The sequence below is a fragment of the Rasamsonia byssochlamydoides genome (genome assembly GCF_041956645.1).
Source record: "Rasamsonia byssochlamydoides strain NRRL 3658 unplaced genomic scaffold VTN77scaffold_128, whole genome shotgun sequence".
Taxonomy (NCBI): Eukaryota; Fungi; Ascomycota; class Eurotiomycetes; order Eurotiales; family Trichocomaceae; genus Rasamsonia; species Rasamsonia byssochlamydoides.
In genome coordinates this window covers 1-25,440 of record NW_027192510.1, presented here as the reverse complement: position 1 = coordinate 25,440, position 25,440 = coordinate 1, and the positions used below count along the sequence as shown (strand labels likewise).

General features: G+C 51.2%; 10 protein-coding genes across 10 annotated transcripts; 5 read left to right on the top strand and 5 right to left on the bottom strand.

Moving 5' to 3' along the window:
- Positions 1–379: 379 nt before the first annotated feature.
- On the top strand, positions 380–3,177 carry VTN77DRAFT_1420 (uncharacterized protein; the record flags this gene model as incomplete). The annotated part of the gene is made up of 4 exons (XM_069417150.1): positions 380–554; positions 710–1,140; positions 1,193–1,597; positions 1,654–3,177. The coding sequence occupies 4 exons, from the start codon at positions 380–382 to the stop codon at positions 3,175–3,177; spliced, it is 2,535 nt and encodes an 844-aa protein (XP_069272910.1).
- A 1,425-nt stretch (positions 3,178–4,602) lies between these two features.
- Positions 4,603–5,355, top strand: VTN77DRAFT_1419 (uncharacterized protein; the record flags this gene model as incomplete). The annotated part of the gene is made up of 1 exon (XM_069417148.1): positions 4,603–5,355. The coding sequence occupies one exon, from the start codon at positions 4,603–4,605 to the stop codon at positions 5,353–5,355; it is 753 nt and encodes a 250-aa protein (XP_069272909.1).
- A 1,904-nt stretch (positions 5,356–7,259) lies between these two features.
- On the bottom strand, positions 7,260–8,220 carry VTN77DRAFT_1418 (uncharacterized protein; the record flags this gene model as incomplete). Its single annotated transcript, XM_069417147.1, has 3 exons — positions 7,260–7,551; positions 7,867–7,908; positions 8,063–8,220. The coding sequence occupies 3 exons, from the start codon at positions 8,218–8,220 to the stop codon at positions 7,260–7,262; spliced, it is 492 nt and encodes a 163-aa protein (XP_069272908.1).
- A 1,309-nt stretch (positions 8,221–9,529) lies between these two features.
- On the top strand, positions 9,530–10,984 carry VTN77DRAFT_1417 (uncharacterized protein; the record flags this gene model as incomplete). Its single annotated transcript, XM_069417146.1, has 1 exon — positions 9,530–10,984. The coding sequence occupies one exon, from the start codon at positions 9,530–9,532 to the stop codon at positions 10,982–10,984; it is 1,455 nt and encodes a 484-aa protein (XP_069272907.1).
- Positions 10,985–11,631: 647 nt separating this feature from the next.
- Positions 11,632–13,850, bottom strand: VTN77DRAFT_1416 (uncharacterized protein; the record flags this gene model as incomplete). Its single annotated transcript, XM_069417145.1, has 4 exons — positions 11,632–12,805; positions 12,859–12,930; positions 12,987–13,315; positions 13,368–13,850. 4 exons carry the CDS (start codon positions 13,848–13,850, stop codon positions 11,632–11,634), a joined length of 2,058 nt encoding a protein of 685 aa, XP_069272906.1.
- A 1,856-nt stretch (positions 13,851–15,706) lies between these two features.
- VTN77DRAFT_1415 (uncharacterized protein) lies at positions 15,707–16,940 on the top strand (the record flags this gene model as incomplete). The annotated part of the gene is made up of 3 exons (XM_069417144.1): positions 15,707–15,829; positions 15,892–16,027; positions 16,093–16,940. 3 exons carry the CDS (start codon positions 15,707–15,709, stop codon positions 16,938–16,940), a joined length of 1,107 nt encoding a protein of 368 aa, XP_069272905.1.
- Positions 16,941–17,837: 897 nt separating this feature from the next.
- Positions 17,838–19,059, bottom strand: VTN77DRAFT_1414 (uncharacterized protein; the record flags this gene model as incomplete). The annotated part of the gene is made up of 4 exons (XM_069417143.1): positions 17,838–18,199; positions 18,264–18,476; positions 18,537–18,606; positions 18,661–19,059. 4 exons carry the CDS (start codon positions 19,057–19,059, stop codon positions 17,838–17,840), a joined length of 1,044 nt encoding a protein of 347 aa, XP_069272904.1.
- A 1,601-nt stretch (positions 19,060–20,660) lies between these two features.
- VTN77DRAFT_1413 (uncharacterized protein) lies at positions 20,661–22,295 on the top strand (the record flags this gene model as incomplete). The annotated part of the gene is made up of 1 exon (XM_069417142.1): positions 20,661–22,295. The coding sequence occupies one exon, from the start codon at positions 20,661–20,663 to the stop codon at positions 22,293–22,295; it is 1,635 nt and encodes a 544-aa protein (XP_069272903.1).
- A 553-nt stretch (positions 22,296–22,848) lies between these two features.
- On the bottom strand, positions 22,849–23,328 carry VTN77DRAFT_1412 (uncharacterized protein; the record flags this gene model as incomplete). The annotated part of the gene is made up of 1 exon (XM_069417141.1): positions 22,849–23,328. The coding sequence occupies one exon, from the start codon at positions 23,326–23,328 to the stop codon at positions 22,849–22,851; it is 480 nt and encodes a 159-aa protein (XP_069272902.1).
- A 140-nt stretch (positions 23,329–23,468) lies between these two features.
- On the bottom strand, positions 23,469–25,197 carry VTN77DRAFT_1411 (uncharacterized protein; the record flags this gene model as incomplete). Its single annotated transcript, XM_069417140.1, has 2 exons — positions 23,469–23,858; positions 23,914–25,197. The coding sequence occupies 2 exons, from the start codon at positions 25,195–25,197 to the stop codon at positions 23,469–23,471; spliced, it is 1,674 nt and encodes a 557-aa protein (XP_069272901.1).
- Between the last annotated feature and the right edge of the window lie 243 nt (positions 25,198–25,440).

The following is a 25,440-nucleotide window of genomic DNA, read 5'->3' as shown; positions in this document are numbered from 1 at the left end:
TAAGAGTCGAATAAGGCCTATTTTAAAGTAATATAGACCTAGTGCAATAGAAATAAATGTAGGAGGAGAAGTAAGAGTGGGCGTTCCCGCCCCCAGTTTAAATTACGCTTCGACGGACACTGCGTCATTTCCGATGGGGGAATGGATATGCAGCGCACCCGACTGCCTACGTGCTCAGCTTCCACAACCACCGTTGATCTGCGCACCGGGGCCAGAATCCCAAACGATCCTGTCAAACTGAGCGCGCTCCTCCATTCGTTCATTGATCTTCTCCCTATGGAGGAGGCGCCTATGAATTATTGTTCTTCTTCTGTTGTAGTTTTGATGTCCTGCTGCGTGTCCACTGACCTCGCGCTTGACCCTCGACTGCCACCACACGATGAACTTTGAGAACCCCCCTTACGGGGGTTCGCCCGAATCCAAAGAGGACGGCACAGCGCCAGACACCGGGCAGAAGCCAAAAGCTCTTCCTGATGACCTGCCAAAGTCGCTGGACGACCGGCGCGCTCCGCCCGAATATGCGGGGGAGACGGAGATGTACGATGGCTGGCAAGGTTCGTTCGCATCATGCTCTGCCACCGTCCACTGGCATATGACATTCCTTCACACCGGCGCTCATGGAGACATGGCCCAGAAAAGCCAAATCCATGCCCGGATGTTGTGTTGGTTAAACCTAAGCTGCTGACGACTGGTTTCCTAATTTCTCCAGGCCAATCTCAATATTTAACGGCGCCGACGACTGCCAAACCTTTGACGTTCAATCTTGCCCTCGACGACCACTCCCACGATGAAGAGTACGAATTGCGCACACGATATTCTCGGCCATACTACGATGGCGATGATGAGTCCACGACGGCCCGCCTGGAGGACAGCGATGCCCGCTTGATGGAGATGCTGGCCGCGCAGGCGGCACACCGAGAGATGGATTCCTTGTGCAGGGACGAGGATGATATTGCGACGGATGAGAAGCTGTCCGATGCGGAGAAGAGGAGCATCCTGCAGAAGAGTCTGAATATGGCTGCCAGCAACGGCGATGTTGAGCGCGTGCGCAAATTGGTCAATGGTAAAGCGCGGGATTACGTGGACGTGAACCAGCCAGATGAAGAGGGAACGGTTCCGTTGATTTACGCGAGCTGTTTTGTGAGTTCTGCTGTTGTTCTTGTTTTTTTTTTTCTTCTGCTGACTCTACCAGGGCCATCAAGAAGTCGTGTCGGCACTCCTCGACGCTGGTGCGTATGTCGATAAGCAAGATCGCAACCAATGGAGCGCGTTGATGTGGGCCATGACCAACCGCCACAAGACGATTGCGAAGATTCTCCTGGATCATGGCGCCTCCCCGGACATCAAGTCGTCTTCCGGAGGAACGGCCTTCGATTTCCTCCAACCGGGAACGGATATCTCCCAATACCTGCACGAGAATGGCTATCACTTCGGGTCGAGTTGCATCGAGGATGATTTCTATGATTCCGGCTTTGGGCGCGATCGGTTCGAAGAAGAAATGGCCGAGAATGAAATGCGACGGCGCATGATGATGGAAGAGAGTGCCATCAATCTGGAGGTGGATCTGTCGAGTCTGGGACTTGACGAGAAGTTCGATGTATGTTGCTGGCCTATAGAAGTTCCGATATTGACTTCTTACTGATATCTGTATAGTCGTTTGATGACTTTGAGGATGACCAGCAGGAGTTCGTCTGGGACCGGTGCCTGAACGATCAAATGTTCGTCTTCCAGGAAAGTGAACTGGAAAAAATACTGGATATTATCATCACAAATATGACGCCCCAGCGCTCGCCGTCTCAAAAGCCTGTGCCCGCCAATCTGCTCTTCCTCAGCGCGCGATACGCCCATTACCATGCCAGTCCGGAGTTGTTGGAGAAACTTCTCATGTCGGCGATGGAAAAGATCAACGACGTGGTGGAACGCCATCAGTGGGACATGACAATTCTTGCCTTCTGGATTTCCAATGCTACATTGCTCCTCCACTATCTGAAAAAAGATGGGGGACTCATGGAAGCCACCGTGGAATTCCAATTACACCTTGCCGAGTTGATCAACGAGATCTTCATCCTCATCGTCCGGGACGCTGAACGACGGATGAACAAGGTTTTGGATGCGGCCATGCTGGATCATGAGACGATCCCTGGACTTGAAGACGTCCATTTCCAGAACGAGTGGAAGATCTTCCGGTCCAAGTCGAAGGCAAAGCCAGAGCCACCGGAGAAACGGTTCCGTCCGCCGTCACCAAAGCGCAGGGCCCAAGTGTCTCCTCGCAACATCACCTCTTTACTTTCCTCTACCCTCTTCGTCCTCGACCTTTACGACGTTCACTCTGTCATCACGACACAGATCATCTCGCAGCTGCTCTACTGGCTTGGTGCGGAGCTTTTCAACCGCATCATGCTGACCAAAAAGTACCTGGCGCGAACGAAGGCCATGCAGATTCGGATGAATATATCAGTGATAGAAGACTGGGCGCGCCAGAATAACCGGCACCCGGAGCATTACGAGAACGGGTCCATGACGACGACGGGAGAGTCAACGGTCGAGTCGGCGCGAAAACATCTGGCGCCAGTCATCCAGCTGCTACAATGGCTGCAATGTTTCTCCTCTCTGGGAGACGACACCGAAGCGCTGGTAACGACACTGCTGCAGTTGCAACAGCTGACCCCTACGCAGCTGCTTCAGGCCGTGAAATCGTACCGGGCCGAGGTTGGCGAAAAAGGTCTGTCGAAAAGCGCGATGAAGTTCCTGATCGACCTCCAACATGACCCGGATCTGCTATATCGGACGCAGCAACAGTTGGAAAGCGCAAAGGCGGCCTCGGCGGCGGCGTCAGAGCAGGCCGATGTTCCTCCAGCTACTCCTGGAGGGGATGCTCCTGGAGAGAAGGATGACCGATCATCAGCCATCCAATCGCCGACTACGCCGCGAGCGACGTCCTCATCATTCAATGCAGCTACATCCCCGCCATCAACTACATCGCCGCAACCGACGGCTCCATCCGGACCGGAAAGCTACCTGCTCGACCCGTCGATGACTCTTCCTTTTTCGTTACCGACCAGTACGGACATGCTGATCAGCTACGGTGCAGGGTTTGGGGGGACGAACCGGGAGCGAGCGCGTAAATACATTCCTACAGTGCCACCTGAGGTGCTGAGCCGGTTTGATCGAGTCTAAGTTAGCAGTAGCTTGGCTTAGCTTGGCTTACTTAGCTTAGCTTTTATATTATATTATACCATGATATCCTGTATCTGATTTTGTTTGTCACTTTCGATGAGAGGAGAAATATATACCACTTCGCGTGTACAAGCTTGCTTAACAGTGTATGTATCTAGGTAGTGAATGCATTGTACGGACGTCCAGGAGGGGATTCTTGCTGTTTCACCAACAGAAAAAATTAGTACCGCACTAGGCAAGCAGGCAGCACACCTAAGTCAGGATAATGAAATTGGCCGCACAGGCTCATTTGGGTACTGTTCTGTACAAGGCTCCCCGGGAAGAACATCACCTCGTATTCACCAAAAGCTTAATTAATTAATCCTACTACTTGTAGTAGTTTGCGGGGCTGATTCTTGATTCTTGGTCCTTTTCTTATAAGAACGATAACTATTCTAATAATAAAAAGGAAAGTAATATTTGATTTTATCGAAGTCAAGAATCTTTATTCTCTCTCTCTCTCTCTCTACACTACCTAGGTACCTACCTAACGATGACGAGCGACAATGACAGATACACCGACATCCTCTTCACCCTCCACCCCTTCATCCGCACCACAATCGAAGATAAAATCCTGGGCACGATCTTTGGCTCTGCAGTTGGTGATGCGATTGGTTTGTATACGGGTGCGTCTTGCACAACATCCATCAGGAGTGTCTGTCTATATGATATTGACTGGGCAGCTGGGATACAAGAGTTCCTCTCCAAAGAAGAAGCGAGACAGGCTTATCCGTTGGTGATGGTGACGGAGGAGGGGTTTCAGAAGGTGCAGTTCAATCTCCTTGGGACGCCGTCGCCGTGGAGGAGGGATGCGCATCGGGGTGGGTATTTCCCAGAAGTATTTATGTGCTTATGTTGGGTATGGTTCTGGGAGTGATGGAGTGATGAAGTAATGGGTATATTGTTCACTTGCTTACCTTGTTGTTGTATTGCATATGCAGAGAAATTCAAGCCGGTAAGTATAACCAATGAATTAATACGCACAGTGCATATACTGTACTGTACATCCTATCTGATATGCTTTAAACAACTCCTGCTGAGTTATCATACTAATAATGTTTTCAAGGCCAGCTGGACAGACGATACCGATCACGCCCTCCTCATCATTCTCTCCTACCTGCATCATGACGGCGTGCTCCTCCCAAAGGACTTTGCCAGACGCCTGCAAGTCTGGTGCCATCATGGACTGCTGTGTCTGGGGACACCGGCGGCTGATATTGGGGTGACGGTAGAGAGGGTGAGAATCATCTCTCCAACCTTAGAAACCTGTTCTGTAGCTGACTCTCGCAGGTCGTCTCCGCACCAGGATATATAGAAAACCCCACACAAACCGCCTTCGACGACTGGGTCAAAACAGGCTGCAAGAGCGCCGCCAACGGCTCCCTGATGCGCACGCATCCACTGGGGATCATCTGCCTGACCAAGAGCCTGGAAGATACCTTCCACACCGCAATGGAGTTCTCGTGTCTCACGCACCCGGATCCTCGATGCGTTGTCGCATGTTGCATCGCTACCGCTTTGATTAGGGGAATTCTCCGGGGAGAAGTCACTAGCGAGGTGCATATCGATGCTATCATCGACCGAGCTTTCGGGTGGGTGAAGACGTGGGCTCATAAACGAGCTGACAGAATAAAAGCCAAGACGACGGAGACGATCCAGATCCCCTCGTTCGACCGCCTCGAGTTCCAGAAGCATGTCATCCACCCGCAGACCTTCCAGGAGCTGCAACTCGACGACGCGCACGCGATGGGGTACGTGTACAAAGCGCTAGGCGCGGCGGTCGTGTGTCTGCGTCGGGCGATCAGCCAGGATGCTGCGCACATCTTCGACAGGAGCTCCTCTGAGTCTCGCCTCCGTCTCTTCCATCAACTAATCCAGGAACTCGTCATGGAAGGCGGGGATGCCGATACCAATGCCTGTATCGCGGGGGCGCTGCTGGGCGCTTGGGTGGGGTATACGGCGCTGCCACCGCAGTGGCGCGACGGGCTCCGACAGAAGAAGTGGCTTCTGGGGAAAGCGGAGGCGTTGTGCGGTGTTGTTGTGGGAGGGTCGTCGAGGAAGGGGAGGGGGCATTACAACTACAAGGGGAGTTTGGATCCTGATACGAGGATCGATGGGGGGGCAAACATTTACAGTTGACGGAGGGAAGATTCAAGCTTGTATGGAGTATGGAGTACCTGGGCAATAGTCAAGATTCGTCAAGAAGTCGCATGACACCCGACTCTAGGCATGGATCTGTATTAAACTTCCCCTTCTGACAAGGGACGAGTTCCTGACACGAGTTCTCTCGTCTAAACCTGCCTGCCTCAAGCTGGACAAGACAATTGCAGTTTCAAGGGGAAGACTACTGTAGATCAGTTGAAGTTCTTGAAGTAGGTTAGGTAATTCTTCATGCAGAGAGCTGGGGAAAAAATAAAAAAAGACTTGAAAAAGACTTAGAAGGAGAAAGACAGAAACGTAATAGGTAATAGGTCCTCGCCAAGACAGGTCATAGTTATTATCGCATTGCTGAGAGTCTCGAGGGTTGGCCTATTATAGTTATTAGTATTAGTCTCACCCCTCATAAACGACTAACTAGAAGGGCAAATGCAAATAAGGAAATTCGCTAGAAAGAGCAACTAGATAAATAGGTTAGGCACCTACCTAGTAATCACTAACCCAACACAATATCATATTATTGGCTAAGTAATTATTATTAACTGTCATAATCGCCATTATTATAACGTCATTACTATATTCGGGCTATTATTACAAGGTGCATGCATGACATTGGAAGTAAGCGATGGTGGCTGTGGCTTAGGCGCCCTGCTAACTATGGTCTCCATGACCATTCCCTACCTAGGTAGGTAATAATAATGTAATATTACACAGACAGGGTTCGTCGTAGTTTAACAAGTTCCTAAAGGAAGACCCTAACGATGAGCTGGCACCTAATAAATAAGAGGGCAAGAGTAATAGTAGTACTACTCTTAAGTGTAATTCCTTTTCTAAAGATTCTGAAGGGCTGGCATATTTCTACTTGGGAAATAATCGAAAACAACATTTGCCAATTAATAATTGTTATTGTTGGGTATTGTCTCAGTCAGGAACTATGTATGGAGTAATTACTACCTAGGTACCCAAGGTACTCCGTACTTAGGTATGTGCATGCATAGTCACCTGCAGGTAGTCTCAGGGTTTGACTGCTAGGCTGAAGCATCCTGTCAAGTTAGTACATACCTATTGACAGGGGAATACCTATAGTTAAGACTCCTACCGATGTGATGATAACTGGAAAGATATTATCCAGTCTCAGCTTAGCGAGGGGCTTATTATTGCTATTCTTTTTCTTTTCAAGTCCTTTTTAGTAGTTCCCTGCATGACAAGGCTGCTTCTCCTTGAAACTGCCCCACGCTAGAGATGCGGAGGCCGTTTCACAATCATCATGGAGAAGTTCCTGAGTTTGATCAGGTTGGGCAGGTTTAGACGAGAGACTCGTGCGGGGGGAAGCTTACACGGGTCAGTCAATGCCTAGCCCTAGAGAGATTACGGAGTACGGAGTACGGAGTACATGGGAATTCCTATAATGGGAGTTCTATTACTACAGAGTACTGATCCATGGAGACTAAGGGTTATACCGTTATTCATGCGACGTTCCAACCAATCTTAACTAGTAGCTAGTTACTCCAATTCGAGAGAATTTCCTTCCCCATTTCCATCAACTTAGTCGACTACGAGGTGAGGCAGTTGCATTAGTTTTGGAAGAATGAATTTGGAGGACTCCCCTCCCAGGTAATAGTATGTCCTTATTATAGCTAACTACCTGAGGAATCATGCTTGGCTTGGCGTGTGGATCGCCGCTTACGTTGCCAGCTACATCATCAGACGGGACGGTTTTGGCCAAGAGTCGTAAGAGATCGGTTTCATTTTGTCAAGGCAGGTATCTTTGAGAGTCGTCATTTAAGTACGGAGTAGAATAATGATCCTAAACAGGACAGTATGAGTAATGGATTATTAATAGTGACCAAGGCGACAGGATGACAGAACTACCTTATATCTATCTTCTAGTTCTGCCACAGATACTCAATCAGGCATAGCTCAAGCCGGGACTGCTCAATCAGCCACGGGAGAGGACTATACTGGACCCTACCTAGCCATGCTGGGAACGGAAGACGGTTGCATCTGCGTTCGAATTGGAAAGCTTCAGTTTCCTCTTCCGAGAAGGATGTTGCGAGCGTCGGCAGAAAAGGCGCCCCCCATAGGGCCTTTACAAGTTTACAGGGCTCGAGCCTGCCAATGACGACGGCTACCGACGAATTCCGCGCGTCCGCCCCGCCTGTGTCACTGCCGGCGGCACTAATCGTGACGGAACAGTCTTCCCTGGTTAGGCTAAAGCTGCACCTGCAGGTACCTCGAACCTGCTCTTGTCTTTTTTTTTTGCCCCCAGTAAGCGAGGATTGGTAATGATTAGCTACTAATACGGGCTTTCTCCACTGCCATCCCAAAAAGGAAATCCTTGATCTCCCGTCCCGGCCGGCCGACTTCCCCGTCGTCAGCAAGCACTCAGTGACTAACTGCGAGTTAGGCTTCGGCAGCGCCTGTTGGGTCGTTAGTTAGGCCTGTCAGCCACATGGCCTCCCGCACCGTCCCCAATGGCATTAGTTAACTTACCACTGAACCGGGGAATCATGTTCGATCAGAGGCTCGATCACACTGCACGCCAATCGCACGCGACAAGTTGCCTGACATCAACCCGAATCCATGCTTCCACTGCAGCGAAACCGGCGTGGTTAGCGGATTCGTCGTTATCCACCAACCCAGGTATTAATATTAATATAATATCCCGGCTGGATGCCACTAGCCCTACCTGGACATGCTCATTTCGTTTCCTGGCAAAGAGGCTTGAACAGGGCGATTTAGCTTGCCGTTAGCCGTCGCCACGCGTGACACCGTCGGCCTTCCAGAAGACTCGCCCAGAAGGCTCGAACGGGTGCCCTCAATATTAACTAATAACTCCAGCTCCATCTGTGGAAGTCTCTAAGGAAAATAATGGAAGCGCCACATCCCCAAGTCCTCGTAGCACGAAGGGAGCCATTCATATGATTAGATCCAGTGGGCTGCATGCGCCATGGGCAACCGCGTGCCGCTGGCCAATCCTGACTCGCGCTTTGGGCCAATTTCGGACTTTATTTTTAACTTGCTTGATACGGCTGAAGAGCCCAGATAGCTGTCTACGCCGCCCGTGCGCGGAACCCTCATCATTCATTCCGACGGGTATGGCTTGTATTATTTTAGAATTTAGATTCTTAGAGGGGGGCTGACTATTATTACTTTCTCCCTTCTGTTCCACTCAATTTGGCCTCTCTTTTTTCTTGTTTACCTGTTCTGTTCTTTTTTTGTCTCTCCCTTTTCTCTCCCAATCCATTCTTTGTTTCTCCATCTTCTGCAGTGAGATTCGGCCCGCTTTGCTGCTCTCCTCGATCGACTGGGTCCGATCGGTTGTCTCGCGTTTGCCTGTCGAGTTGAAGCACGGCAAGCAGGGTGTCTGTTGCCGTTCATGAGGCACTCTGCTCCACCTGACTGTCGTTGACATCAGCATTAATATTAGGATCTGGTTGACTGCTGCATTTCGTTTCTTCTCGTTCTTCTGCTTCCATCGGCCCGGGCGGTCTTCTGCATCCCGGATCGGGGCAAACGCCGCTCGGTGACGGACCCGTATCCACGGCGGGCCCATGTCCGGATGACATGATCTTCTTCTCATTCAGACTCTTCGCCTGCCACCTACCTACCTAGGTAGTTGCCGGGCATTGGCCTGAAACAGTTAGAGGCAGGAGGTACCTAGGTAATGCTCACTCGCCCTTTCCTGTTCTGTCCGCCCCTCCCCGGTTGCCCTTTCCCTCTTCGTCTGTGTCTTGCGCGGCGGCGGAGATCATCAAGCAAGAGCAAACGCCCACGTTCCTCTTCTCTGTCCTGTCCTGTCCTGTCCCTTCCCTTTCTCTTCTTTCCATGACCGTTGCCCGGGGTCCTTCTTTTCTGTTGTCTTTATTTCATTTCTTTCTTCTCTTGTTGGTCTGTTGTGATATATTCCCCACATTGCACTGCCTCCAGCCAGTCAGCTTGTTTCATATTGTATATGGTCTTGCTGTTTTTCACCTCTTCCATACTGTTTTGAAGACTCATCGTCAAGTCTATTGGAATCAATATCTTATCTTTCATTCGTACATATTGTTTTTTCCGTCTGTACTTTTATCTGCTTTTCCATTGGGCTATTTCTTTGTTCTTCTTCCCGCCTTCGTATACTTGATACTTCATTCATCGCAAACGCTTCATACCCATGTTACTCACCCTCAAACCGCCCATTCAGAACGGAATCAAAGGCCCTCATGAGTACTCCGTTATCCGACAGTCCCTCCCGGCTCCCCAATCCTCTTCTACACCCACAGCCTCTGCTAAACCATCCCCAGACCGGGCGATGGACAACCCTCGCAGAGGTCTTCCTCCCCCGTCTGCGATGACTCTTGCTCCGGAGCCCACTTTACCCGCGGTGACTCCCATGAATCAATTTCCCCCTCCCCCGCCGCAATGGCCGGGTTGGGAAGAATCGATGCGCCAGTGGCTGCAGGCGAAGGCTGAAGAGGACCGGAGACGGCAAGAAGAAGAACGAACGCGCCAGGAGGGCCTTAGGCTAGAACAACGAAAGGTCGAGCAGAGCATGCTCCGGGACTCGTTCCAGGCGGGCGTTCCGCCGCATATGGTGCCATTGATCTTCGCTGGACTGGGTGGAGGAAATCTGCCACGCGCGGCACTGGACATCATCCAACAACTCGTCGACCAGACAAGTAGCCAGAGTCAGCCGCTACAACACCAACGTCCACCGCCGCCTTCCTCACAGCTTGCTCCGCCTCCACCGCCGCCGCCGCCGCCCTCATCTCAACCACAGCCTCCTACTCCGTCGCATGCTTTACCACGAGACAGCCGGGCCATCCCTCCGAATCCATATGCAGCACAGGCAGGTGCTCCTCTCCCGGCGCCGCCTCCTCCGCAGGCCGTGCCCCCGTCGCCCCCGCAGCAGCCGTATGGTCCCAGTCAGCAACCCCTATTGCACCCCCCTTCTGCCGATCCGCGCGCTCCTCCTCCTCCTTCTTCAACTTTGTCACGCATCAACACAGCTGAAATGCACATCCACCATCCTCCTGCGAATGTGGGCGCAGGGCAGTATCAACCGGCCGCGGCTGCACCTCCACCGCCTGCTGCACCCGTCAAACCGGAAACGCAGTCACAGCAATCTCCTTCCATCTATTTCCACCATTGGGTTCCGCCAGGCCAGTCACAGCCTAATACGCCGTCGGGGAGAGGCCAGCAGGAATCCACGCCTTCATCAAATTCTCATCTCCGTTCGGAATTCCAGAGTTCCCCTGGGAGGAAACGAAAGGCTCAGGGCCCTCATCAGCCGGCTCCTCCACCGTCGTCACAACCTACCGAATCATCCCCAGCCATGTCACAGTCACCCCGACATGCGACACCGGTTCGGCGCGGACCCGGCCAAGGACATCTCCGTCAGCGGAGTGACGCGAGTTATGAGTCCCGTTATCAAGAGTTCCAAGAATCTGATCCAGCGCACGCTAGAAGAGCCAGCGGTGGTCCTGGTTCCGAGACTCAGCCCGGCAGTGGAGAGAGGGAAGAGCGTACCAGCGCTCCGCAAAGCCGCTACGGGGAGCCCCAATCCTCTTCCCAACCTGGTGGTTACGGTGGCTACCATCATTCTCACGATAGCGGCAGTCGCCAATAGCCTTGGCGGCAGAAGTTTCGGTTTGATACCCTCTTAGGTGGAGGCGTCAGGGGTTTATTTCTTCCTATCTATCCTTCAGCTTGTGGCGTTTGCCTCATTCATGGACATATCTATACTCTTACATGATCTTCTCGGCTGGTTCCGACAAGATCTGATGTGCATAGCTCTAAAATTTCCTGTTTGGTAGATAGTCGAGCTCGCCAGGCGATTGTCATGCCTGTGCTTGGATAGAAAGTGGTGGCTGATCCACAGCCCCGATTTGCAAAAGTTGTGTTCTATGTTCTCATTTTGGTACATTATAGATTTTTGTTAAGATATTCCAGACAATGTTCACGGTGCTGTTAAGAAGAATATATAGATCGGCACAAAAAAAAAAGAAAGGACGGATTATTGTTAAATCAATCCATAATCTTCAAGAACATAGGGTGTATATATTTTGTCAGCTCCTCGAAACAAACAAAGCGATGTCATCCATTAAAAAGAAAAATAAAATTAAATAAAAAAGAAAAAAAAGAANAAAAAAAAAAAAAAAAAAAAAAAAAAAAAAAAAAAAAAAAAAAAAAAAAAAAAAAAAAAAAAAAAAAAAGAAAAAAAGAAAAAGAAAAAGAAATTAATGAATGGATGAACGAATGTTAGGATAAATAAACTCAAGTAGGGTTTTCAGAGTTACCCTCGTTGTTGTTCTTGTTGGAGACAGCAACTTTGGTCTGGACCTCGTTCTCCGCCTGGGCCGGAGTTCTTTGAATCTCCTCCTCCTCTGTCGCAGGTGTAAACGCCGCTATTGTTGTATTCTTGGTCTTGTTCTTATTCTTCACACTCCGCCACTCCAGAAGTAACGTCGAGACAAAAGCCAGGCCTGCCAGCGGGACAGCGGCGACGAAGACCTTCTGCAGCGCGGCGTTGTACACGGCTATCACGGCCGGAAGGGTGCTGGGGCCGATCGTGGATCGGAACTGCGTGGCGCCGGCGGCGATGATGGCTTCGATATCGATCCCCCGCAGCAGCTCGTTGGCCTTGCTGGCCGCCCGCCGGAGTTCGTTCGACAGAATGCTGTTGCCGATCGAGATGAAGATGGCGCCGCCTAGGCTTTGGAAGCAGGTCACTGCGGCGGTAGCCACGGGGATCTGGTCCAGACGGAGGACGGCCTGCACTGCGGTGAAGCTCTGCTGGATCGCGATGCCCACGCCCGCAGCTACCAGGAAGACGTATCCGACCCATTGCGCGGTATTGGTCGTGGGTTCGAGCGTGCTGAGCATGCCCGAGGCAGCGGTGGCGATGGCGCAGCCGATGATGGCAGGCGGCGCGAAGTACCCCGTCTTCGTGACGAAGATGCCGGTGAGCAGGCTGAAGATGGCGTTCGGCAGGACGAACGGGAGCATGTCCACGCCCGACCGCTCCGTCGAAACACCCTTGATCGCCTGTAACCAGATGGGGAGGTAGTAGCCGTGCAGCAGCATGACGGCGTAGATGAAGAAGGCCATGATGCAGCTTCCGGCGACGGTGCGACGCATCAGGATGCTCGGGTCGATCAAGGCCCGATCTTTGCGGTACCACTGCCACGCGACGAAGATGAGAAGTGTCGCTCCAAACCCGCAGAGAAGGCCGATCACGAGCGGGCTCGACCATGCGTATTGCTTGTTATTGTACTCCAAGGCCAGGAACAGCATCACAAATGCAGCCAGCACGAGTAAGCTTCCCACAATGTCGAGCTGCAGAAGTCGTCGGAAGAAGCCAGTTTCCCGACGGCCTTGCTTGGAAGACTTGAAAAAGAACGCGATCACTAGCATGGTGACGCTGCCGATAGGCAGGTTGAAATAGAAGCTTGGAGGGTCAGTATCATCAGTCAGAATGACGAAATCAACAACACAACTTACCACCACCGCCATGTGATCATGCCTGAAAACACGCCGCCGAGGATGGGACCAGCTGCGGCCCCGACGCCATACCTAACATTAAAGCGAATTAGTATATCGGGAAAGATCTTCTTTTGTATGAAACATACATCACTCCGATAGCAGCTGTATAGAGAGGTCTCATTTCCAGCGGTACCGCGTAGGCCACCATGACAAATGCGCCCGTGAGTATTCCTGCACTTCCCCAGCCTGCAATCGCCCGGCCGACAATGAGGGCCGTCGAATTCGGAGCAATGGCACAGATCAAACTACCCAGCTCGAAGACCCCCACCGCATGGAGGAACGTCCACTTGACGTCGAACAGGGTGAAGATTCGTCCGTAGGTGGGTTGTAGCGCACAGGCGGTGACGAGGTATGCGGAGCCGTACCATCCAACGGCGGACGTTGAATGGAATTCATTTGTGATTGAGGGAATAGCCTGGGGTATACATTAGGAGCAGGTTTTCTCACACTCTCTTGAGGTTTCTTACCGTAGTAATAATGGTTCTGTCTAGCGATACCAGCAATACCGCCAGACATATTCCAGCGATCAACAATGAGAGGACACCGGCATTGTGGTGATGAGGTTTGCTGCCTTCCTTCTCGTCTGATATTTGCGGTTGCTGTTCTGCAACAGCACCATCCAATTCGGGACGGGAAGACTCATTTCCCTCAAGAGTCTTCGTCACATTGTTTGGCAAAGGGAAGCCGTCCTTGACCTCCGTAAAGTCACCTTCTATTTTCGAGTCTCTCCTTGAAGTAGTTTCGAGCTTTGCTGAGGCCGCATCGTGGATGGTGCTTTCTTCAAGGGCGTCGGAGAATTGTCCCTCCTCTGGCCCAGATTCGTATTCACTTGAACTCTCCGGCACTGGCGACAAGGGCTGTGGCGACGCACACTGCTCCGAAGGCAGATAGGAAGGCGGCCAGTCATAAGGCGTATTTCGTGTGGGATAAGATCCATCCATAAACGACATTGTGTCAGTTCCGGTACGTATTTATTTGGCCGCAATGTCTGACAACAGGCGAGTTGCACCAGGAGCGCAGATTTCAGGGAAGAAAGCTCAGGCAAATATCTTCAGTAAAGACATAAATTATCGCCTAACAGTTCCCAGGATGTAGCCTTGGATCTGTGTCATCGGGGTCCTCAGGAATTCGACGAAATGAGTACCAATTGCTTCAACCTGGGACTTGGTCATCTGGGTGGTATGAAGGACAAGCAACAAGTATCGATCCTAGATAGTCGACAGGGGGAGCAGTCCCTACGTTCCGATCCTCAATATCTTTGTAGTTGCCATTCTATGTTGACCGGGAAGAGAAGCGGTGGACAACTGGCAGACACACCCTTTCCCAGCATGATGAGAAAATAGCGGCACCAGAGACATCGGTCCTTCTTAGCTGTTTCTCGGAACAGCAGTAGAGTTAACCCTACATGGTCATGACGAATTAGGCACAATATGCAGCCATCCTGCAGTCAGTCTGCTTTAGGCCATTTCTAATCCACTGTTGTCAGGAACCCTGGCATCATGACGACTGGGTGAAGAAATGGAAGGGGATTGAAAGGGGATGACAGCCCTAGAGTTCAGCTGCAGGGGAGCATTACCACATTTGCCAGCAATCGCAAAGATCGGCCGAAAGTAGCATCCATCGAACGTAGGTGCAGGGGGTCAGCGTGCAGGTGTGTTCGCGAGCTGCATGTACTGTACATAATAGCGAGCTCCTAGTAGAGAGAACCAAGCAAAATCAAAACAAAGGGAAAAGAGATAAAAACAAGGTATCGAGCAAGGGCCTCAAGGTTTAGTAGTCTCCGTGCAGATGTCGATGTATTATGTGGGTCACAAAAACCTTGTTTAATTCTCCTAACATCGGCCACGAGAGAAGATAGATGAAGTGGGGCAACGGTACAGGGATAGATAGCTGATAGAGACCCTGCGGGAAAACATAATCCAGGAGATGCACAACATGCGTCAAGGATGTATGGTTGATCCCTTGGCGAGGAAATATAGATCGATCGATCGACCGGTGAAGTTGGAATAAACGCAATGTTAAATTAATTGATCGCCCCTAGCATCGACGGGTCGTCCATTAACATGAATTAGGGTTGCCGCCCGGGTAACCGGACGGTCGATCGATGGATCGGGTATGGCTGCCGGTTTGTTACCATTACCGGTACTGGAAATTACCGGTCACAGGACAAATATGGTATGTATGTACTCCGTACTGTACAGTACAACATCAGGTCCTTCCTTCCTAATTGGCATTGACAAGGATGAGCTGGTAATGTCTCGTTTGGGTCGATCTTGTTGTTGGCGCCTTCCTTCTCTGATGCTCCTCCTTCTTACTTAGTAAGTGATGTAGTTCCCGTAACACGCAAGGACATCGCGCTGAAATGCGAAATTCTCCTTATTTGTCATCCACACTCTCCTTTACGGGAACGGTTCAGCGATAGGCAACGTGGATATATTGGTTACGGAGGAGGAAGGAGGATAGGTACTTGGCTCCGCTTGGAAATTTGTCATCTCAGTCTACTGGAAGTGAACGGGATATACAGGACCCTTGGCAGGGGGAGCTCGTTTTCGAGTTCAGAAGTTAGGAACTCTCTTCGGTGCCAGGTTATAGTTGGATATACACAATTCAAGGCACATATGTGATCCCTACCCAGCACGCGTTCCTTTCCCCAGTCGACAGGGAACTGTTCACTTGTGGTGGTCGGCAGTCAAAGGCATCGTCGTCACGTTCAGAACATCCTTTTTTAGGGTGCGATTTAGGATTGTTTCCGGACGAGTGCGATCAGACAGACAACATAATCAATCGTCTCCAGCGCATATTCATCATGTCGCTGAGCCCTGCGCCCTTCCATCTGGCCGACTTCTCGATCTCGCTCTCATGGATTTGGATGCTGGTGTTGACAATCGTCATCCTGAATAATTTCAAGTGCCTCCCGCTAGCATGGCATGTGAGTACATTAATGAGGTTCACGTCTTTGCTTCCTGTTTCTCACAACGCTTTCCGTCGCAGATCCGCTTGCTTCGAGGATTTCGATACCTATTACGATCCAACCGGCCGAAGGATGGTCCCACGCCAGCACAGCTCTTTCAGCCGCTGATCATTTCGTCGGGGAATTCTTTTCTTGAATTGGACTATAATATGCACAGTGAGTTCTGCTGTTCTCACACCTATGCTTTTTTTTTGGAGGAGCTCAAACTCATGCTCTTTCAGAATCGAACAGTACCTACTTTGCTGACCTGGACATCGCGCGGTGTCATCTCATGTGCACTCTCTTTTCTCGCGGCGTGGACTACGCGCGCAACGCCAGGAAACGAGCAGGCATACTGGGGGCCTCTGATGATCTGATCGGCCTGGCCCTCGGCGCCGTGAGCTGTACCTTTCGGAAGGAAGTGAAGCCGTGCCAACGGTACGAGATGTGGACGCGCGTGCTCTCCTGGGACGAGAAATGGATGTATATCGTCACTCACTTTGTCCGCAAGGACGCCGTGCAGCCGCGTTGCTTCACGCTGGGGCCCAACCGGGCTGCTCCTCGGCAGGGGAAACTCAAGGATCTTGCAGGCAAGGAAGATGCCATCTTCGCCTCTGCCCTGAGCAAATGTGTCTGGAAGAAGGGTCGCCGTACTGTACAACCGGAGATGATGCTGCACGTCTCCGGCCTGCTGCCCGCTCGACCGGGACAAGAAGACTTCGTTGCCGCCCTCCGCGAGGAACCGCTGGGAAAGCTCACTTTCTCAAAACAGGCGGAAGAATACTACGACATCCCGTTCAAGATGATCGAGAAGATTGAGATGGCGTGGGACACGCTCAAGGCGCATTTCTCAATGCAGTTGGAGGAAACGGAAGAGGAGGGTCTTGTACGAGGAGGAATGAAGGACATGGATTTGGACTTGGACATGGGCCGCCGCCAGCAGCGCGAAGAAGAATGGACCTGGGAACGGGTGGAGCTCGAGAGGCAACGGGGCATGGAGATCGCCAACTGCCTTGCGCAGCTGGACCGACTTCATGGGGAGTTCACGCCCGATACGGACGCCTTGGGATTGCGACGGGACTTGTGGTAGCTGAGCAGACACAAAACTAGAACAGGACAGATACCGTTGGAATTCGTTTTCGTTTGGATATCTCTTGAACTATCTGGTCTCCTGAGATGTATCTATTCACCTTAGGTCGCACTGTCCAGTCATGTTAGATATCGAGTCTGCATCTTCATTTATCGCCTCCTAAATCGTATACGGCAAACCAAGGCCCTAGATAAGGATCAATGATAAGCTGGAACGAACTAATGCCATCTAAAATATCCATATTGGGGACTCGGTGTCCGTCGTGTTTATCTGTGTTGTCTCATGTCAATACTCACTAGTGAGATAAACATTATGCGGAGAACAAGCATATGAGATCTAAGAGGGGTCTAGCTAAAAAGGAGAAAAAAAAGCCTACCAGTGATAAGACATAGTTGATATCATTTGATGAAAATCGTAATCATATAGGATATATAGGTAGCACGCGTCTAGTACGGCTGATATAGATACAGGCGGATGAATGAGAAGCTTGGTAGAAGGGAGAACAATATCACACGAGATATTCGTCATCAGATGTCAGAAGATCTTCTCTATCGAATAGAGAAATAGGAATAATCCCTCAGATTAAATAAACTCCCGGCGCCGAAATCGTTGACATAAAAATAAATCATAGATATTAAAAAGAAATCTGGAGCAACACGACCAATTGAAGGCAAGGAATGAATGGTAAAAATACCAAACTGTAGTTCTTCTAGCCTGCTATGGAATATACAAACTTCAGGAACGTCTTGAACAGTCTTGTCTTCAAAGTGTGGTCATACCCAAGTCACGATCCAGTCACGATCCAGTCACAATCCAGTCACGATCCAGTCACGAGTCTAGCCACACCCTGCCAAAAGAACCCCGCAAGCAAAAGGCTCATTTCATACGAGTGGACATCTAGTCGTGTTGTCTCTGAATTGCCGCCGCCGCCCACTGTCCCTTGGCGCTGGATTCAACCATATCCATGCTCGCGTGTCCCAGTCGACTGCGAGCAGACTTGAGGGTTTCGGCTGCTCGTCCAGTTACGGTGGAGGCCACCTGCTCCTTGGCTCCAGACTGGGCGCCAACTTGCTTGCGATTCTTGTCCGACGGCTTCCGGTAGGTCGAAATGTAGAAGGAAATAAAGAGCCCCAAGTAAGAACTGAGGATCAGAGAACCCGCGACGGCAGCAAAGGCCTCACCCTCACACCTGCCGATGTGGAGAAAGTCAATTCCATACTCATCCGCGTAGTGATCCCAGGTTCCGAAATAGACGAATCCTGCGTAAGGGGAACTCGTCAGCTTCTTTTACTTCAATCGATCTTCCGAACCAGGAGATTGTACCCAAATCGAGAACAAATTGGATAATCTGCAGACGAGTGATCCACTCCTTCCACCAGACACGGATCCCCCGTGCACTCTGGAAGTAGTACCAGTACATGATGACATGCACCGTCAAGTTGAGGGTGATGGGAACCCATGAGAGCGGTGTCCTGCCCAGGAGTTGGGTCCAGCAGAGGAACGCGGTCGCGCCGTGGTGATAAGTGTGAAGGAAGGCTGTACAGAATGGTTAGCCATGTCGTGCTCAAGCTCGTCGCTGGGGACAAGGAAACCGACTCAATGGCTTCTTCTTTAGGAACAGGAAAACGGTGTCTATAAGTTCGACGTATTTCGTGAGATAGTTGAGCTACGATCAATTAGCAGACTGAGAATGTCACCAGGTCGAAGGCTGGGCACCCACGTAGTAGAGCACGACCAATTGGTCGGTCCATCCGGGGCGGCTGCATATGCACTTGTACAGTCCGTGCTTCCAGAGCGCGGGGATTAACTGTTCCAGAAACAATACCAGCAAAGTTGTGCTAACGGCGGTCAGGAAGAAGTTATGTATTATGAATAGGGTGTTCAGCTTGTAGGGCTGACGCTTCCTCATGAACCACCATCCCGTGAAGATGGTGATATAATAGAGCGAGATCAGGAGAAAGGTTTCCTTGAAGGTAGACATGCGCGTCACACCGGGGATGAAGCGAAACTCGGCCGCAGGATAACCAACAATGGAAGTCCATACTCGGTCGAACAACGTCCATGGGGAGATCCTTAGCAAGGCCGGGCCGTAGAAGACGTCGAACGTATTGGCCGACATGGTGACGGCAAAAGAACGAGACAACTGCTGAGAAGGACAACCACCTAGGTGGAGCTGAAGGAGTGATCGAAAGGGAAGACCGTCGAGGCGTGTATATAGAGCGGAGCAAGACTTCCTGCAGTTCCGTGCTCTTCGGGATCCGGAAACAGAGCCACCAGCGTCACGGGAGAAAAGACTGAGGCCCGCAGGGTGAGAGGTCGAGAGAAGGAGAGACCGACGCTGGGCTGGAAACTGCCAGTGTCAGTGAGATATAAGAAAGCTCAGAGAAAGCCAAGTAGCAAGGGCGTACGGTTATGGCCCAAGAATCCCTGCGAGACCCACTACATAGGTATATAGGATAGGATAGGATAGGATAGGATAGGATAGGATAGTAAGAGGACGGGCACCGCGATGCCTGAGAGACGCGGAGACCTTGCAGACGCCGGAAGCAGCCTGTCCAATGTCAAATGGACGTGGCAATGGGGCTTGTGGTCGTAGCTGAGCGAATTTCTCTCGAGAGGCAGCTACGGGGAAGGAAGCCGCAGATCGAGGACAAAGTAACCGCCGAGGAAGGCGATACAGGCATGACGTATTCACTACGTTTGCTGTGTATTCAGTTCTGTTCTGTTATGTTACGCGTGTTACCTCGGCGGAAAACTCAGTTGACCATCGATCCCGATGCAAGGGACCTTCCCAGCTGCACAAGGCTTCTTTTCTTTTCTTTTCTTTTCTTTTCTTATGTCCATGAGGACATTGGGAAAGTTTGTAGATCACTGTCTACAGAGCCGATCATGCAGAGTATAATTTTAGACCGCATTTGGTAGTGCCAGTGTGCAGATGCAAGGATGGTACCGCGCTAGAGGAAATAGGGCTAACTTGGCAGCTACCACAATGTAGGGCTACGGAGTAGCTTTGCCGCCTTGGAGCTGCCTATTCTGTGCTCTATACCGTCATGTCTTTAAATTGAATAATTCAAAAGTCCTGCAGGAGACCTGAAGAAGGCATGTCTCCAAAAGGCAACTGCGATCCACATCCACTCTGCAGTCAGTGTGCCAGGAAATGGATACTGTCTTGCAGCCGTCATGTCACGTATCGGTATTGTTCATACACGGCTCCTTACAACTACAATACCATGTAGTTTGGCACAGTGCATACAATAAACATCTTGATCGTGCCTTCTCCTCGCATGAAACATCCTCTCTAACTATGTCCATCCTTGCTGTCTTTTATTCCAATCGTACGGCCAAAACAGCTATCTGCAGATGAGTTTTCTTGCCTTGTTCAAATTCGGGTTCATGCTCTAGCTCTTCCGCCCTTCCCTTGTGCCTCCAATATGATAATCTCAGGAGAGATTCCAGATAGGCCAACGCCTGAGCCCTTCCATAAGATTGGCCAGATTAGAATTTCTAGTTGCATCTGTATCGATTCCCATCCCCTTTCTTGCATGTGAGGAGTCGTCGACCTGATGGACTGCCGTTTCCTCAAATATAACTAGCAGACCTATGTTCCGAAGTACATCTTGCCCGCTGCCCTCGACGCTGGCCCGTCTTGCGTTCGTCGAGCTCGCGGCCTGTCTCTCGTTTTTGTTTCCGTCGCTCGTTTTGTTTCGTTACTGACTGTCCATGATGGCTGTTCGGAAAGCCAGTAAAGCACCACTCAAGGTGCGTTTCGTTCCTCTGATGATTGCGTCGACCATCGCGGCCGGTGCACTCTCGAGGTTGACGTCCTTCCACACGACCACAGCTCTTGTTTTGGTCTACTCCATTGCCATTCCTGCCTATATCCTCTACTGGTCGTACCTTTACCCCTATTATCTCTCGCCTCTGCGACATGTTCCCACGGTTCCGGGAACGCCTCTCTGGGGCCAATTGTTCGACATCATCAACAACGAAGTCGGTGTCTGCCAGCGTGAATGGCACAAAAAGTATGGTCCCATTGTGCGATACTTCTTCCCGTTGGGCACGGAGAGGTTGTCGATTGCAGACGACTCGGCCCTCAGACAGATGACGGTTAAAAACCCCTACAACTACCCCAAACCCGTCGGGGCAAGGAAGTGGATGATGCGAATTTTGGGCGAAGGCATCCTGCTTGCAGAGGGCAATGCCCACGTTCACCAGCGCAAGGCCCTTACGCCCGGTTTCTCGATCGGTTCCATCAGGACGCTTGCTCCGATTTTCTGGAGCAAGGCTTTCCTCATGGCCAAGTTGTGGGACCAGGAAATTGCTCGCAGCAAGACGAACACCGCGTCCTTGGAAGTCCTTGAGTGGCTCAACCGCGCGACACTGGATATCATCAGCGAGGCCGGGTTCGGTACCGAGGTCAACTCCCTCGAGAACCCGGATACCCCGCTGCGAGAGGCCTATCGAAAGGTTTTCGTGTTCGATACAGTCAGCCGGATGATGCATGGGCTGCAGACTCTGTTCCCCATGACCAAGTACTTGCCTGCCAAGATGAATCGCGACATGGAGGCATCCCGCAGGATCATCCTGGGCTCCGCGACCAAGATCATCAAGGAAAAGCAGGCCTCTGCGAACCCGGCCGACAAGGACATCCTTGCTCTCCTGGTCCGCGATAACCTCAAACTCCAGGCTGCCGGCGAGACGGGCCTCAGTTTCGAGACGATGCGTGATCAAGTCATGACCTTCCTGGGTGCGGGACACGACACGACGGCCACGGGGGTCGCATGGACGCTGCTCCTTCTCAGCAAGCATCCGCAGATCCAGACCCGGTTGCGAGAGGAGATCCGCACTCATTTCCCTTTTCTTTTTGACCCCGCGACCCGGGAAAGCATCGACACGACCAAGATCGACCCGGACCATCTCCCGTACTTGGACAACGTCTGCCGGGAATCGCTACGGTACATTCCCCCGATCCCCATGACGGTGCGAGAGCTAGTCGACGACGACCAACTAGGCGACTACACCGTGCCCAAGGGGACCACCGTACTGGTCTACTCCAACGCCATCAACCGGCTCCCCGAATACTGGGGGCCGACAGCCGACATCTTCGACCCAGACCGATGGGACAACCTGCCAGCGTCGTACACCACCAACGCCTTCATGACCTTCCTCCAGGGCCCACGCGGCTGCATCGGCCGCAAATTCGCCGAGACGGAGATGAAGATCTTGCTCTGTGTGCTGCTCAGCCAGTTCCGCTTCGAGCGGGACGAGTCCATGCAGGATCCCGAGGAGTTGAAGATGTGGCGGCTGGTCCTGCGGCCGAGAGATGGGATCTTATTGAAGGTGTCGAAGCTTTAATTTAATTAAACCTTGGAATGAATGAATCTTGCAGATTGGAGATTGAAAGTCAGGAGGAAACTATGTATTTCAATTTTTTTCTCCACCTACCTACCTAATTCACCTTTTATATGGCTACAGCCTAAGACTGAAAAAGAAAGACCCCCCAATGCACTTAAGATTAACATTGAAGTTGAGGAAGAGAAGAAAAGGCAGTGTAGCGGAGATGAAAACATTTATTATTTACCGTAGAAACATGAAAATGCCAGTTAGTTTATTTCAGTCTAGTTACAAGCGGAAATAAATAAATAAATAAATAAAAGAAAGCCTGGGAAAAGGCCAAAGCCAGTTGGCATAAAAAAATAAAAAATGCTCGAAAGATCATCGAGAATATTAATAATAGATTAGGCATATGATTTGATATGATATGATATGGTATGGTATGATATGAAACAAATCGGAATAAAAAAATGGGGGCAGCAGAAGTAAAAGGAAAGCAAACAGAACTCAAACGGGCGACCGGGGTATCGTATTTCTTTTTCGAAGGCCAATGGTGCAATACAACAGCAGCTTATTATTGGCTGATTAAATCGGGTTTATTCATGTGGACAAATTTGGAGGTGCAGGTGCAGGTGCAAGATGAACCCGGGCGAAACGACGGACATGAGAAAAGAGACTGAGACAAAGGCAGCAGTCCGCGCAGAAGAAACGAAGGGAGTATATAGTAAACGAACGAAAGCGTCGAGTCTAGAGGACGACATAAGGAAAGCAACGAGTGTGTGTGTGATCCCCGGCTGTCTACGCCACAGCCAGGAAGTATACAAGGGGTATCATCGCAAAGTGCAGTAAGGAAAAAAGGAGGCAGGGCTAGGGTAGGGTGGATGAGTCCGTAATCAAGACAAGTACCCCGACAATCACAGAGACGCAGACCACAAATCTTGGTGGGCCGCTGGGTGTCGACTATTGTGTGATCTGCCAGGCTTCCTTCTGCCCCGTACAAGGGCACATCCCGGCGGAGGGAAGCGATCATAGAAGGCCGTCGAGTGCTTGCCATGAACTCCTAGCTATATAGACGCATCGAGTCGTCTTTCATGTAAATCGGCCGTCTATCGCGTAGATCCAACGTAGGTCCTCTAAAGCATGGAATGATCGAATGATGCAGCGGAGCCTTCAATCCTGACTGTCTCTGGATATCTATCCAGCCTTCTTGCGGTGGCGATGGACTTTGAATTCGGCTCTGGCAACCCGCATGAACAATTCGACATCTTTGATAGGGACCCAGCTCGTCAGAACCTTCATCGCATTCTCAAAGTCGGATTCGAGAAGGATCTCTCGCATGCCATCAATCAAAGCAGCAGATGTCGCGTGTAGGACATCCAGGCCCTGGCCGAACGAACTCTTGGTTCGTTTGGAATGAGAGTTGGAAGCACTGCCACCGCTCGACGGTGGTTCTGGCTCGTCGCAGTCGCCGAGAAGCATGAAAACGTCCCAAACACGAAGCTGTGCTGGAAAAGGGATCGAGTAGTTGAAGAGTGTCAGGTACCACCTTGTCCCATATGCAGTTGGGGGGATCCCTAATTCATTCTGATGGAAACGGTCAGTCAGGATCAAGATAAGAGAGTAAAAATGAAGAATATACCAGCTTGCCAGCAACTTCACCCCCTTCAAGCCATTCTTTCTCAAAGTCATCCAGAGCTTCCATCAAGCCGGCAAATCCAGGCTTGTACAGGCGTTCTAGCCCTCGGAGCTGCCATAGCCGAACCAGCATTATGAATGCGTGTTCCTCATCATAATAGGAAAGGAGTGTCGCGGCGAGAGCTGCCATGCCTTGAACATACCCAGTGCTCGGGAAATACAGCGACATGGCGTGGAGAACCCGAAAGAGCAATCGCTGGCCTCCTCGATAACGTCTGCGGAACATAACATGGCTGCTGATCGTGCGAGGGACGTCAAGGTCGATCTGGACATCGTCCGGGGACGACATGTCCTGGAACTCATGGTACACTTGAGTGAGCTCATCCGCTGAAGGACTGTCTTTCCGTTTCTTCGCGCTGGCATCGAGAAAAGCGTACCACGCCGTCGCTCGCCAACTATCAGGAATCCCTTTCCATGTCCGTTCAATGAGTTTCGAGCTGGTCGTGTCGAACTCGAATGTCATCCCGCTCCCATCTCGGGTCTTTTTCGTTGGTTTTGCCATTTTCTTCCACTTATCTTCCCGTTCCCACTCCTTTTTCTTCATCGCCAGTGTTGCGGGGGTGTCTTGACTGGCCTCCGGCATCTCATATGGAAGTGTGAGCATATCGCCCGCCTCGTCTCTGAATCGACGGTCTTTATTGTGCGGGAGACGATTAGTTGCGTATCGAAATTTTGACGGCGACCTCCTGATAGACGGAGCATACGCGCTTTGAGAAGAACTCGGGCGACCGGAAGACTCAGAGAATTTGCGGTTGCGGGTGGGGGACTTTCCCCTGAGAGATCGGCTGCTTTTCATTGTTGACGGTCCGCGGATGATCGTGTGTTTTCGCCGTGGTGTCTCGGAGGCAATTAGCAGACTTGTCGACACACGTTGCATAGGATGCGGTTCGACACAGGGCTCCTGGCCGCCCCTAGTCGTGGGGCGTGCGATGATGAAGCCGTATCTGTCAACGTCACCCGCTTCTAGATCGTGCCAATCTTCCATACCGCCAGCCAGCTCATGTGGCTCCCGCTTGATGGTGCTCTTGCCACCAGCTGACGAAACACTCCTGCTCCTGAAATCCGTTGTAGACCTATTAATATCGGATACGGCATCTGTCCCATTTGCTGTCGGGGTAGGTTCTTCCCACAAGGTACCATTCTCCTGAGCCATTGCTTTGCTCACGTCCGCGTCGCTCACATTCTCCTCGCCTCTCTCGTACATCAATCTCACCCGTCGCGACAACATATCTTCATCTGCAGAGATCGCACGTGTACTATAGGCCGACTGTCTGACACGCAAGGAACTCGCCGTCCTTTTGCGCGGTGAGCCAGTCGAAATCGCGGCTGGGGGCTCGTTCGACACCGACGTAGAAGGTGCTGTGGACTGCTGCTCATTGGGAAGATTCGCCGCTGGGGGTTCATTCGACACCGACGTAGAAGGTGCTAGGGACTGCTGCTCATTTGAAACAATCGCGGCTGGGGGCTCGTT